The sequence below is a fragment of the Panthera leo genome, chromosome Y (genome assembly GCF_018350215.1).
Source record: "Panthera leo isolate Ple1 chromosome Y, P.leo_Ple1_pat1.1, whole genome shotgun sequence".
Classification (NCBI taxonomy): Eukaryota; Metazoa; Chordata; class Mammalia; order Carnivora; family Felidae; genus Panthera; species Panthera leo.
The window spans coordinates 8,549,212-8,563,252 of record NC_056697.1 but is presented as its reverse complement, the minus strand read 5'-3'; the positions used below and the strand labels follow the sequence as shown (position 1 = coordinate 8,563,252).

Below are 14,041 nucleotides of genomic sequence, written 5' to 3'. Positions count from 1 at the left end.
GGAACTGACAGTTGATGGAAGGACTGTATGCGAGATGATCAGTGAGGTTGAGGACATGTAGAAAACATGTGCTACTATTTAGTTTTGCTCAGTTTCCTCCCTCAAACTGAACTTGCTTTGATGCCTTTGAGACTCTTTCTGTGAGTGAACCCTTCTGTCATGTCGAGTCATGTGGTATGCCCACATGGGAGGATTACCGCATATGGCACTTGAAAATGAAACTATGATCCTTTTTTAGCATTGAGAAAGTCCTCTAAGTATCTGCTAGATCTCTCTCTCGCCTGAATGGTTGTCAGCCCTTCCCTATCAGGAAGAAAAGGGCAAGGGAGAAGAATAAAAATAAAAGCTTTCTATCAAGCTATGTAACCTTGTACAGCATTATGTTTTCACGTGTGTAACATGGTAGCCTTTAGGCTTTTGGAGTTTTGGCTTTGAGGGAGGGCTTGTGGAACTAAGTACAATACTGCTGCTCCTTTTTCACTTTGTCACTAGCCACCTTCACAAGCAAGCCATTTATCTCCTCTTAACATCTTGGTGTCAGTCTTCAATGACAGTTGTGGGTTGGGGGAATGAGTGAATGCCTGTGAAAACCCGGTAAAACTGATGATAGGGAGTACATAGTTCTCAGTTTTGAACTGTAACATTCCAAGACTGGTGGTCTTGTCTTTTGCAGCACTGTTAGTGCCTCTCAAAAACACAACCACCGCCTACTGCCCCCCCAACTCCACAGAAAAACCAGTACTCATACAGTTAGACTAGCAGAGGGAAGACTTACATAGTCAGCAGTCTAGCAGTTGGAAGTTGGGAAGGGCTATGAGAGAAGCATTATTTTCCAAGTAACATATGTATAATGATAATTCTGTTTTCCTCAGATTGTTGTTTCATGGCATTTCATCAGGTGGTCATTAGGTGTGTTTGCATGGGTTTTGTGGATTTTAGGGGAAAAGAATGTTTCCCTTCTTCTTCCCTCTTCCTATTACCACCTATTCCTCGTCACTTTATTTATTCATTTATTTTACCTCCTCCTCTGTTGTAATAAATCTCCTCTAGGTAATAAATCTTGAATTTCCCTGTACAGAGAAAGGGTATCCAGACTTTTTTTTTTTTTTTTTTTTTTGGTTAATTAAAAGGGACTTCTAACTTGGTATCGTGTGTCTGTTTATAAAAGGGCATGCATACGAGTTTGTGGCTGACACTTCATTGGTGATGATTTTGGGAGAGGGGGCGTTTCAGCACAGAGCCTGACGCGGGGCTCGAACTCAGAGATCGTGAGATCGTGATCTGAGCCGAAGTCAGACGCTCAACCGACTGAGCCAGCCAGGCGCCCCTTGCCATATTTTTTAATACCAACTTAAATAAAATGTGTTCTTTCCTATTATAGTTGGAGTAATAAAGTCAGATGCAAACTATTTGCAATTCAAAAATATTAGGATTTTTATCCTTTATTTTATTATCGTAGTGTATCTTTGATTTGTGAATGTCAGACCATCCTTGTTTCCTTGGAATAAATCCCACTTGATCATGGGTTTGTGCCTTGAGGTCACATAGAATAGACCATGAGGTCTCCCAAAGTGGCACAGGAAGTCACAGGAAGTGGGGCTCAGGCCACCTGTTGTTTGGAATAAACTTAATCCAAAGGCCTTAATACACTGGAAGGGTGGCACAAGGTCACAAAGAGCTGGGTCCGAGGCCAACCAGAACTGGGTAGAAGTTCACTCAAAACCAGTTTCAGGACTAAGCTGAGTGGGGATCTAGGTCCCACAGCGCAGAACACATCACGAGCAGCAGTTTGAGGTCCTCAGGAGCAAGGCTCGAGGTCACCAGGAGGTGGATTCGAGGTCACCTGGAAAAGTCTTGCCAAAGTCCAGAGGAACACCAGTTCCCCATGTCCTGAGCTAGAAGGTCACCTAAAGCAGGGCAGGAGTTTACCTAGTGCATGACTGGAGATGCCCCAATAAAGGTCCTGGTCCATGTCAGCTGGGAAGGGAACTGTGCAGGTGAGGCTCTCTAGGTCACGGGGAGCAAGGCATGAGCTTGGGCAGAAAGGGCGGGGATTACCACAAAGAGTAAATCCAGCTCACCTGGAGTGGGGATCCAGGTCACCCAGAGTGGAGCACCGAATCTTATGGAGCGGGGTTCCTGCTCCACCTGGAGACGGGTCAAGGTCACCTTGAGCAGGGATTGAGGTCACCCAGAAGGTTCCAGGAGCTCACTGGGAGCGAGGTTCCAGGTCCGTTGGAGCAGGACCCAAGTTCATTGTCAGCTCCTCTCAGGGTCAGCAGTGGGTCAGGCTGTATGGCTAAGTGGGTCAGGAGGTCCCCAAGGAGCAGGCATGAGTTCACCCAGTGAGGGTCTGGAGGTTCTAGTGAGCGGGTCTTCAGGTGATCTGAAGCAGGACTCACAGTCATGGAGAGAGGGTGTGAGTTCACTTGGAGCAGGACTCGAGGTCACCCAGATCAGGGCACGTGCTCACCCAAAGCAAATCTCATGCTCCACTGGAGAGGGGCTCCAGGTCACCCTTGGCATGACTCGAGTTCCTACAGGGACGGTCACCAGGTCACAGGGAGTGAGGCTTCGTGCACCGGGAGTGGAGCACAAAACAACAGGGAGGGAGGGCCCGTGTTTGCCCTGGTCAGGGCTTCAGTTCGCCTAGAGTGTGGCACTAGCTCACACAGAATGGAGCACCAGGTCACTGAAGCACGGCTCGAAGTCACCACAGCAGGGGCAGATCTCAAGGCCACACTCACAACTGTGTACACTTGAATCAGGGCCTGAGCCCTCTAGGAGCTGGGCTCTGGCCACCTGGAGCAGGACTTGAGCTCATACAGAACAGGTCTTGAGGTCAAGTGGAGCGAGCCTCGAGCTCACATGGAGCTAGGCACCAACCCACCTGAGTGGGGCTCGATGTCACCTGGAGCTAAGCAGGAAGTCACAGGCAGCAGAGCTGGTGCTCAGCCGCATGGGGGCTGGGGCTAACCCAGAACATGACTCTGGAGCGCTGGAGCCGGGCTGGAGGTTACTTGGGGCAGGTCATGAGGTCATGAAGCAGGTCACCAGCTCAGATGACACCGGAGGGGGCTCATCGACCCCCCAACCAGATGTGGGTCTCAAGGTCACCTGCACAACTATGTACACATGAATCAGGGCTCAGCTCACCAGGAATGGGGCTCAAGGTCACCTAAAGTGGGGCACAGGTTCACTAGGAGCGGGACTTGAGGTCACTCAAAGTGGGACACTGCTAACCTGGACTGGGACTCGAGGTCATCAGGATCAAGCCATGTCCTCAATGACACAAAGGCTTCTTCTCAACTGGAGAGGAGCTCGAGCTCACCCTCAGCAGAGTTTGTGCTCCTCTGGGCTGGGTCACCAGGTCACAGGGAGTCAGGCTTCTAGGCACCTGGAGTGGAGCACAAAATCCTAAGGAACAAGGGCTCATGTCACCCGAATCAGGGCTTGAGCACACCTAGAGTGTGGCACTAGCTCACACACAACAGGGCAGGTGCTGACCTGGGGCATGACTAGACGTGCACCCCCACGCCCACCGGATGTGGCTCTCAAGTGCACCAGTGTGTATGCTTTGAACAGGGCATGAGCGTATCAGCAGCTGGGCTCCAGGCCACTTGGAGCAGGGCCTCAGGTCCCCTGGACTGCAGCTCCAGTTCACACTCAGTGGGGCGGGAAGTCATCTGGAGCTGGTCAGAACCTCATACAGAGCAGGGAACAGGTCCTCCAGAGCGGAGCTCCGGGTCAAACTGACTGGGGCCCCAGATCACCCCAGCGGAGGGGCACAAGGACACAACGATTGGCACGAACTCACCCAGAGCTTCAGAGGCATTCACTAGAAGTGGGGCACCAGCCATGTGGATCAGGACTTGAGTTCCCCCTGGTGTGGGGCAAGGTCTCACTGAGAAGGGAAGCAGGTCATCAGAGAGGGGCACGGGGTTAGCTGGAGTGGGCTTACCGATCCCCTGGAGCAGGGCTTGAACTCACCAGGAGCAGGACTCCATGTCCCTTGGAACATAACTTGAGCTACCTGCAGAGGGACACGAGGTCACAGCAAGCGCCACTCGAAGGTCCCTGCAGCAGAGCACAGAATCATAAAGAGAGGGGCCCTTGGTAATGTGAAGAAGACTCAAGCTCACTTGCAGGGCACCTGGAGCTCACCTGGACAGTGGCCCTCGCTCACAGAGAAAGGGACACGTGCTCAGCAGAAGTGGGGCTGGGGCAAAACCCGAGTGGGGTCTGAGGCCACATAGAGAGTGAGACAAGCTCACCAAGACAGAGTCTTGAGATCACCTGGCATGAGGTCACCCAGAGCATAACACAGGCTCATCAAAACTGGGCTCACACTCACCTGGGGATGGCTACCTCTCACTCTGAGAAAGGCTTTAGTACACCCAAAGTGTGGCATGAGCTCACCAGGTGTGGGGGTCAAGGTCACCCAGAGCAGGGAAGAAGGCATATCAAGCCGAGCTCATTTCAATTGGAGACAGGCACAAGGTCACCCAGAACATGGGCTGAACTCAAGCGTGGCTCGAGTGCACCTGGAGTGAAGCACGAGGTCATGTGGAGCTAAAAACAAGTTCACTGGGAGTGGGATTCAAGGTCACCCCAAACTAGGCTTTGCTCAACTGCAGTGGGACACAAGATTATTCATTAGGAGCCGAGCTAGAGATCACCCAGTATTGGTCTGGAGGTTCTGCTGAGTGGGGCACAAGGTCACACAGAAGAGGGCACGTGCTCACGAGAAGTGGGACTGGTGCAAAATCTGAGCAGCGCCTGAGGTCACCTGGAGCAAGACAAACTCACCAGAGAAGGTCTCGTGCTCAACTGGAGAGGGGCTCCAGGTCACTGGGAAAAGTATCCATGCTTAAGCAAAAAGGGGCTTGAGATTGCCCAGAGTGGAGCATGTTGACACCCCGAGCGGGGCTGGTGCTCTGGTGCTCACCTGGAGTGGCGCATGAACTCACCCTAAGTGGAGCTCATGGTCACCCGGAGGGTGGTATGAGGTCACACGGAGCAAGGTCTGTATTTCGCCAGAGGGCTGCTGGAGCTCACTCAGAATGGGGATTGAGCTCATCCAGAGCAGGACTCAAGCCCACCAGGAGCAGGACTCATGCTCACTGGGAGCGGGACTTGAGCTCAAAAGACAATGAATCAAAGGACATGAGTTCAAACATACCAGGGCATGAGGTCTCCTGAACCAGGGCTCATATTTAGCTTTTGTAGGCCCACTCTAACTCAGTGTGGGGCTCATGCCCACCCATAACTGGGCTTGTGCTTACCCTGAGAGGGGTTTGTGCTCACCCTGAGCAGGTCACAAGTTTAACTGGACCAGGATAGAAGTCACCCAGAGCAGGTTTATCGGTGACCCAGAGCAGGGCACAAGGTCACACAATGTAGGGCATGAGCTCACAAGCAGTGGGGCATGACTCAACCGGAGTAGAGCAGAAACTTACCTTAATGGAGTCTGAGCTCATACAGAGCAGGTTATGAGCTCACCTGAATTAGGACACAAGCCCATTAGATATGGGACTTCAGGTTATTTGGAATAGTGCTTCAGCTCACCTGCAGCTGGGCTTGAGGTCACCTAGAGCAGGGCACAAGGTCACTGAGAACAGCACAGGAACTTACCTGCAGCAGAACTTGTGTTCACCCAGAGCGGGGCTCGAGGTCACTAGGAGCAGGGCACGAGGTCACATGCAGCAGGGCACAAGATCACATAGAGCAGGGCTTGTGTTTACCAGGAGTGAGCTAGAGATCATTCAGAGCAAGACTGAAGCTCACCCCAGATCAGGGCTTGAGTTCACCCAGAGCAGGTTTGAAGTCACCCAGAGTGTAGCTCAAGGGCTGGTACTCACACAGAGCAGGCTCATGCTAACCTGGAGCAGGGTTCATGCTCACACAAAGTGGGAATAGACCTCATCCAATGAGCGACTCAAACTCACAAACCGTGAGATCATACCTGAGTCAAAGTCAGATGCTTAAACAATTGAGCCTGAGATTTCATATTAAAAGTATCAATTTCTAAAAAAAATTTTCCTAGTCCAAATCATTAAAATTCCATTTTAAAGAATCTCAACTCTAAGAAGTACCATATGAGTTGTCTTCCCTTCTCTCTTGGTAAATATGAAGAGGGGGCATTTAGCAGACATTAATGCCAAGTACTTAATCTTTGAAAACCCTACAATGTTTACATTTGATATCTTAACTTACATAGATTTAAGTTATATACGTCTGATATCTGAGACAAAAATACAGATTTACTAATCTTGTACCTTACATTTCCTTTTGCATATCTTCAGCTGAAAATTCAAGAGTGGTAATTTCCGTTTATTAACAGCAACAAAAATGAAAACTGAAAAAAATGTTTATTACTCAGAGTTGGTATACTAATTTTTATATAAATGATTCTTAATGTAGTAGTGTTTAAAGTACTGTTCTTAAAATGACTTAGTTGGTGAAATGTTATCAATTATGAAAAAATAAAATATAATTAAAAAATAGATATACTCTATCTCTAAATTCAACAATTGTGCGTATCTTGCTGTCTCTGGGTTAACTCAATGTATAACTATATAATTATTGTGTGCAGAGTCTTTAGAAAATTCCTAAATTATTGTATAAAGACAACCCCTTATCTCTTAAGATTAAGGATATTGTCCCATATGTGCAAAAGACAGCTCCTCAGGATATATAATTTTCACAAAGAGAGTTCTCCAGCTAAGGAACATTTTGTGTAAGGTTCTATATGTGTTTTACACAAAGAGTTACAGATCATCATGATGAAAGACATTCCAGAAAGTTACAGACTTTATCTTAAGCTTCTATGATGTGCAAGCCTGTATGGCTTTAGTTTCATAGGAATTTAGGGAGGCTTATTTCATGTTTGAAAAAACATTTTTTTTTAGGTTATTTGTCCATGAGGCAGATGTATAATTTATACTCGAGGCAGAAACAAAGCCCATGCTTTGAAGTTTGGCCAAGTCATTCTGAACATGGTAAATGTTAAAGTATGGATTCGTTGAGAGCCCATGAACGGGGCCCACAATCATTAAAAGTTGGAGATTTTATTTATTAGCCTTCATCATCTAAATTCTCAGAAAATACAGTTAAAATATATGTTGTTATTCATTTGGATAAATGTCTTAAATTTTCATCTACCATCTTATAGACAAACTTTGACTTCTCTACTTCTTATATATTTGCTAGAAATCTAAATAAGCCTCATCAAAGAAAAATTATTTTATTTTTTAAATAAATTTATTGTCAGATTGGCTTACAGAAAACACCCAGTGCTGATCCCAACAAGTGCATTCCTCAGTGCCCATCACCCATTTCCCCCTCTTCCCCATCCTCCCATCAACCCTGTTTGTTCTCTGTATTTGTCTCTTATGGTGTGCCTCCCTCCCTCTCTGTTTGCAACTATTTTTTCCCCTTTCCTTCCCCCACGGTCTTCCAGTTCCATCCATGTTGTTGCACATGGCATGATTCCATTCTCTCTTTGCCAGGTAGTATTCCATTGTGTGTACACACACACACACACACACACACACACACACACACACACACCACATCTTCCTTATCCATTCATCAGCTGATGTACATTTAGGCTCTTTCCATAATTTGGCTATTGTTGAAGGTGCTGCTATAAACATTGGGGTACAAGTTTTGTTCCCCATGCATCCTATGCCCCTATGCATCACCACTCCTGTATCCCTTGGGTAAGTTCCTAGCAGTGCTATTGCTGGGTCATAGGATAGTTCTATTTTTAATTTTTTGTGGAACCTCCACGCTGTTTTCCAGAGTGGCTGCACCAGTTTGCTTTCCCATCAACAGTGCAATAAGGTTCCCATTTCTCCACATCCTCACCAGGATCTGTAGTTTCCTGATTTGTTCATTTTAGCCACTCTGACTGGTGTGAAGTGCTTATGGATAGGAAGAATAAATATTGTTAAAATGTCAATACTACCCAAAGCAATCTACGCATTCAGTGCAATCCCAATCAAAATTTCACTGGCATTCTTCTCAAAGCTAGAACGACAATCCTAAAATTTGTGTGGAAACACAAAAGACCCCAAATAGCCAAAGTAATATTGAAGAAGAAAACCCAAATGGGGGGCATCATAATCCCAGACTTTAGCTTCTACTACAAAGCTGGAATCATCAAGACAGCATGGTACTGGCACAGCAACAGACACACACAGACCAATGTAATAGAATAGAGAACCCAGAATTGGACCCACAAATGTATGGCCAACTAATCTTTGAAAAAGCAGGAAACAACGTCCAATGGAAAAAAGACAGTCTCTTCAGCAAATGGTGCTGGGAGAACTGGACAGCAGTATGCAGGAGAATGAAACTAGACCACTTTCCTACACCATACACAAAAATAAACTCAAAATGGATGAAAGATCTAAATGTGAGACAGGAAACCATCAAAACCCTAGAGGAGAAAGCAGGCAACAACCTCTTTGACCTCAGCCACAGTAACAGCTTGCTCAACACATCTACAAAGGCAAGAGAACTGAAAGCAAAAATGAATTTTTGGGACCTCATCAAGATTAAAATCTGCTGCATTGCAAAGGAAAAAACAAAAACTAAAAGGCAACAGACAGAGTGGGAAAAGATATTTGCAAATGACATATCAGATAAAGGGTGAGCATCCAAAACCTATAAAGAACTTTATAGTAAAGGCTTTACCCACCCTTACAGCACACTCTCCATCTCATTTCATATTGAACACAGATAACCAGGAAAGACTCTGCCATTTAAAACCAATTTGTAAAGACCAGAAGAAATGGTAATGGATTCCTCAAAGAACAAAGCCAGTATATAGGCAAAAAAAAAAAAAAAAAAAAAAAAAAAAAAAAAAAAAAAGAAATCTACAAGGAACATGAAGAATAAAAAGAAATGACACAGGGGCGCCTGGGTGGCGCAGTCGGTTAAGCGTCCGACTTCAGCCAGGTCACGATCTCACGGTCCGTGAGTTCGAGCCCCGCGTCGGGCTCTGGGCTGATGGCTCAGAGCCTGGAGCCTGTTTCCGATTCTGTGTCTCCCTCTCTCTCTCTGTCCCTCCCCTGTTCATGCTCTGTCTCTCTCTGTCCCAAAAATAAATAAACGTTGAAAAAAAAAAAAAAAAAAAAAAGAAATGACACAGCTAAGGGAAGAAAACACATTTCCAATATCTAACACAAGAGAAGTGGAAATATGCTAACTGCCTGATAAAGAATTCAAAATAATTATATTAAGTAGCTCAGTGTATTATAAGAAAACATAGACAACTAAATGAAACAGGAAGATAATATATAAACAAAATGAGAAGCTCAGCCAAAACAAAACAAAACAAACACACAAACAAGCACACAAAACAAACAAACAAACAAAAACAGAAATGCTGGACAAGAAGAATATAATAGTAAGTGAAAATGTCACTAGAGAGGTTCAAAACTAGATCGGTCAAGCAAAAGAAACAATCAGTGAGCTTGAGAACAGCTCACTTGAATTTATCCAGTCGGATGACTGACAAGAAAAGAAAGGAAGGAAGGAAGGAAGGCAGGAAAGAAGACAAAGAGAAAGGGAAAGGGGAAGAGAAAGAGGAAGAAGAGGAACAAAGGGAGGGAGGGACGGAGGGAGGGACGGATGGAGGGAGGGAAGGGAGAGGGAGGGAGGGGGAGGAAAAGGAGAAAGGAGGGAGGGGGAGCAGGAGGGAGGAAGGAAGGAAGGAAAGGAGGGAGGAAGGAAGGGGAGACAGAAGGAGAGAGGGAGTGAGAGAGGGAGAGGAGAGAGGGAGGGAGGAAGGGAAACCAAAGGGACCTGAGGATCCCACCAAGCTAACCAAGATACACTAACCAGTATTCTGGAGTCCCTAAAGTCCCAGAAGGAGGGAGATGAGAAGGGGCAGAATATCTATATAAATAAATAATGGGGGAAAAGTTCTCAAATCTGGGGGTGCATAACTGTGAAGTCCAAAGAACCCCAAGTAGATTGAGTGTAAAAAATCTACATTGAGACATCTTATAATGAAATTATCAAAAGCCAAAGACCAAAACAAAACAAAGCAAAATAAGCAAACAAAACACCACCCCAATTTTTTAAATTACCAAGGGAAAAGCAACAATGACATAACAAAGGAGCCCCCAAAAGACTGTCAGAGGATTTCTCCGCCAGTGAAGTTGAATGTTATACCCAGAGTACTGATAAAGAATACTATAATTAATAACATTACTGTATTATCTTAATATCAAAAGTTACCTTAATATCAAACGTTACCTTGATGTAAGTGGATTAAATCCTCAAACAAAAGACATAGTGTGGTAAATCAGATTAGAAAAAAAACAAAAAGTGCTTAGGGAGTTGCCCGTCTCTCTGTGGTCCCGTGGGGCTGGGCACAGCATGTGTCTGGTCTGGCAGCCAGTGCCAGGGTCTTAGTGGGTAAGCCGAGAGTCTTGGTGCCTCAGAATTTAGTCGCATAGCAGTTGAGTATGCCTGGTACCAAAAGTAAGATAACTCAAGGCAGTAGAATTGAAATTGGAAGGTCATCAGCCACGAAAGACCTATTGGAGAAAGCATAGGATAGTAGATAAAATGAAGCAGTGTTTTATCATATGTATTTCGGCAGGCCTTCTGATATTCGACTAAAAAACATTAATTGCTCTTTCTACAGAGAATTGGTCATGCAGTATCAGTTAAATCAAGGAAGTCATCCCCTACATGGTAAGTGTCTTCTATCCTTGATTACACTTGGGAAAATATTACTAAATATCCTCACACTAGGGATGAGAAGAAAAAACACCTATCAAAATTTTATGAAGTATTTTTGCATTTCATCAGCACTCATTGATCTTTTACTAAACATTTCCAATTATATCCTTCCTACTTCAGGGATTTTGTACTTTTGGGTATTACATTTACTAAATATCACATCTGCCTATTTACTCCAATTATTTCTGTGACTTAGGGCTTTTTGCTTTATCCAGTTTTCCTGATAGCTTGTACAGATTATTATCTGAATTTCTCTAAACCCACCAAGCTTGTATTTACATGCCAAAACTATTCTATTTTACTTCTTCACAGTAATTTTAATTTGGATTTCAGTCCTTGCTTATGTTTGGGAGACCCAGCCATCTACCAGAACTGAGGGTTTATTTTAGTCAATGTCCTTTATTTACTGGTATTCAGAGTTACTGGCTGTCATCTTCCATGGTGATTATTTTATTTATGGCTTTTATAAACTTTGGTCAGAAGTGACTACATTGGTACAAGCTGTTAGGATGACTTCCTATATAAATGAGACTATCTTATATTTTCCCTTTTCATCCACTCCAGTTATACTAAAGCACTCTAAAAAAAATCCCTCTTGCCCAAGTCTGTTACCTGTTTTCTTGATAACTGGTTACCATTTGTTCTACTTCAAGTAATTTTACTCTTTTCCTTAAACTACAGATTCCAGCATATATTGAATGAACATTCCATGGTTGTACTTTGTAGACAGTTTCTTCATTGCTATGTTTATTGGTTTAATTGTCACAAGCTTAATTTAAAGACATTGTATTACCTGTGGATCCGTTTGTCAACTAGAAATGCTCCTTCATTTCACTTACAATTCATAATCTGTGCAAGCTGAGAAGCCTATATCAATAGTAATTTGTTAATTTTGTCATGTTAAAACTAACTAAAAATGACAACTACAGTCAGAATCATAATTATCAAATGAGAAAGAATGACGACTCATGACATATAAAGATTGAACTGAACTGAAGTTCCCCTCCCTAGGCCCAACTTTCATACCTTTTCAAAATTTGTTAAAAGGGGTGATGGTATTAAAAACAAAATAATTCCAGGAAAATGTTTTCTGTGCATTCAGGAACACCATGTGTTACAAATATTAATTTAACACAAAATTAAAATGACTTAAGATCTGGCTATACCAATTCCATGTTACCCAAAAAACTACTGGATGCAGATTGTTATTTAAGTCTGAGATTCATTGCCAATAATATATAAACTTAAACATTCTTATTAAATTCAAAGCAAGAAAAAAAAAACAATCAATACTAATATTCAACTATCTGCTGTCAACAAGAGACTGATTTTAGCTTTAAACAAACACATCTGAAAGTAAAGTGCTGGAAAATAATAGTCCACAAAAATATAACCGAAAAAGAGCAGGAGTGACCATTCTTACATAAAATACGTAAAAATTTGTAAAGAGAAAAAAGGTCATTAAAAATGATAAGGGGATTGATTCCTTGTGAGATTATAATTATAAATATGTATATTTCCAACACTGGAGCAACGAAATATGTAAAGCAAATAATATATCTGAAGGAAGAATTAGAAGGCAATGTAATAGTAGTAGGTATGTTAGTAGCCACTTTTTAACAATGGATAGATCATCCAGACAGCAAATAAAGACTGGACTTGAAAAACACAATAGACCAAATGGACCCAAAAGACATATGCCAAAGAGTCTGTCAAGTAGTAGCAGAATGCAGGGGTCCTGGGTGGCTCAGTTGGTTAAGCGTCTGACTTTGGCTCAGGTCATGATCTCAACGTTTGTGGGTTTGAGCCCCGTGTTGGGCTCTGTGCTGACAGCTCACAGCCTGGAGCCTGCTTTGGATTCTGTGTCTTCCTCTTTCTCTGCCCCTCCCTCGTTCACACTCTTTATCGCTCAAAAAGAAACATTTAAAAAATAGTAGCAGAATACATATTCTTCTCAATCATACACAAAACAGGTCATATGTTAGGACATAAACCAAATTTTGAAAATTTAAGAAAATTAAAGCCCATATCAAATATCTTTTTGACTGCAATGGTATGAAACTGGAAATCCATCATAATAAAACTGGAAAATTCATAAACATGTGGAAAGTAAGCAACAGATTCCTAAACAACCAATGAGTCAGTAAGAAATCAATGGGGAAAACAAAAAAGTGTCTTGAGCAAATGAAAATGAAAACACAAGAAACCAAAATTTACTGGATACAGCAAAAGCAGTATTTAGAGTAAAGCTGTACCGCTGGGAGCCTGAGACAATGGCAGAGTGTGAGGATCCTAAGCTCACCTCATCCCCCTGATACATCTAACCCAGAAAATGACTCAAAGCCCCAGAACAGTCTTTCCAGTTAATCGCAGAGGAGGCCATATCAGAAAACAGTAGGAGGGTCAGATAACCCATTAGGAACCAAATCTCTGTCAAGACTAATTGCAAATAGGGATAACAGAAGCACAGAGAAGGGAAAGGAAGGGACCTCACTCAAAGCCCCCAAGACTTGAGTAACCTGCAGTCAGAAGACCAGTACATAATATTTGGCTTTGAAAACCAGTAGGACTTAACTGCTTGAGTTTTTACAAGCAGGGTGACTTAACTCCAGATACTTTAAAACTCAGCGCACTTGGCTCTTAGAGAACTGGAGGGTGACTGGAATCCCTACCCAGGAAAAGACAGCAAAACAAACAACACTGTTGAGACACAGCATAGAAGCAGCAGTTTAAAAAGTTCCTGGGGTACGTGGGAAAATTTGTTTGCTAATCTCAGAACATGCCCCATTCCACATGCGGCCCTTCACAGTGGTGCCTGACAGCAGGCAGCCCCAAGAGTGACCACTACTCCAAAGTCACTCCTGCCTTGGGGAGAGGTAAAGCTAACCAGACATGGTTCGGTTCTATGACAGCCCCAATAGAGGACTCACAGGCAGACATCTGGTCTGACTGCCACAAAGGGAGCCACTGCATATGAGTAGGCTGAAGGCAAACACAGCTCAGCTACAGGAGTAGGGTGCATGCAACAAACACAGAAGACACCCCCTGTAGTGCCAGGGTGATCAGGGCGCATCAAACCGCAGGGCACTACAGGACCTGTTCTTCATAAGACCCCTACTTTCAAGAGTAGGAGATGGAGCTGACTTTCCTAACACAGAGAAACAGACACAAAGAGTGAGACAAAATGAGGAGACAGAGGAATATGATCCAAGTGAAACAATAGGACAAAACCATAGTAAAAGTGCTAGCTGGCCCAGAGATGAGAATATGCCTCACA

At 43.9% G+C, this 14,041-nt stretch overlaps 1 protein-coding gene and 1 pseudogene across 7 annotated transcripts in view; one reads left to right on the top strand and one right to left on the bottom strand.

Annotated features, from left to right (window-relative positions):
* Window positions 1–11,950, top strand: part of LOC122212652 — a 52,549-nt pseudogene extending 40,599 nt beyond the window's left edge.
* The window catches only part of LOC122212654 (eukaryotic translation initiation factor 1A, X-chromosomal), a 140,037-nt gene continuing 135,734 nt past the window's right edge, over window positions 9,739–14,041 (bottom strand). For 6 of the 7 annotated variants that reach the window (XR_006199241.1, XR_006199239.1, XR_006199240.1 and 3 more), the window contains one exon: window positions 10,273–10,556. Coding sequence is in view for 1 of the 7 variants with exons in the window: in XM_042926598.1 (XP_042782532.1) it covers window positions 10,542–10,556 (15 nt within the window). In the remaining 6 variants the exon portion in view is untranslated. Of the gene's footprint in view, window positions 10,557–14,041 lie in introns of all 7 variants that reach the window. The other variant, XR_006199242.1, reaches the window with a different exon arrangement.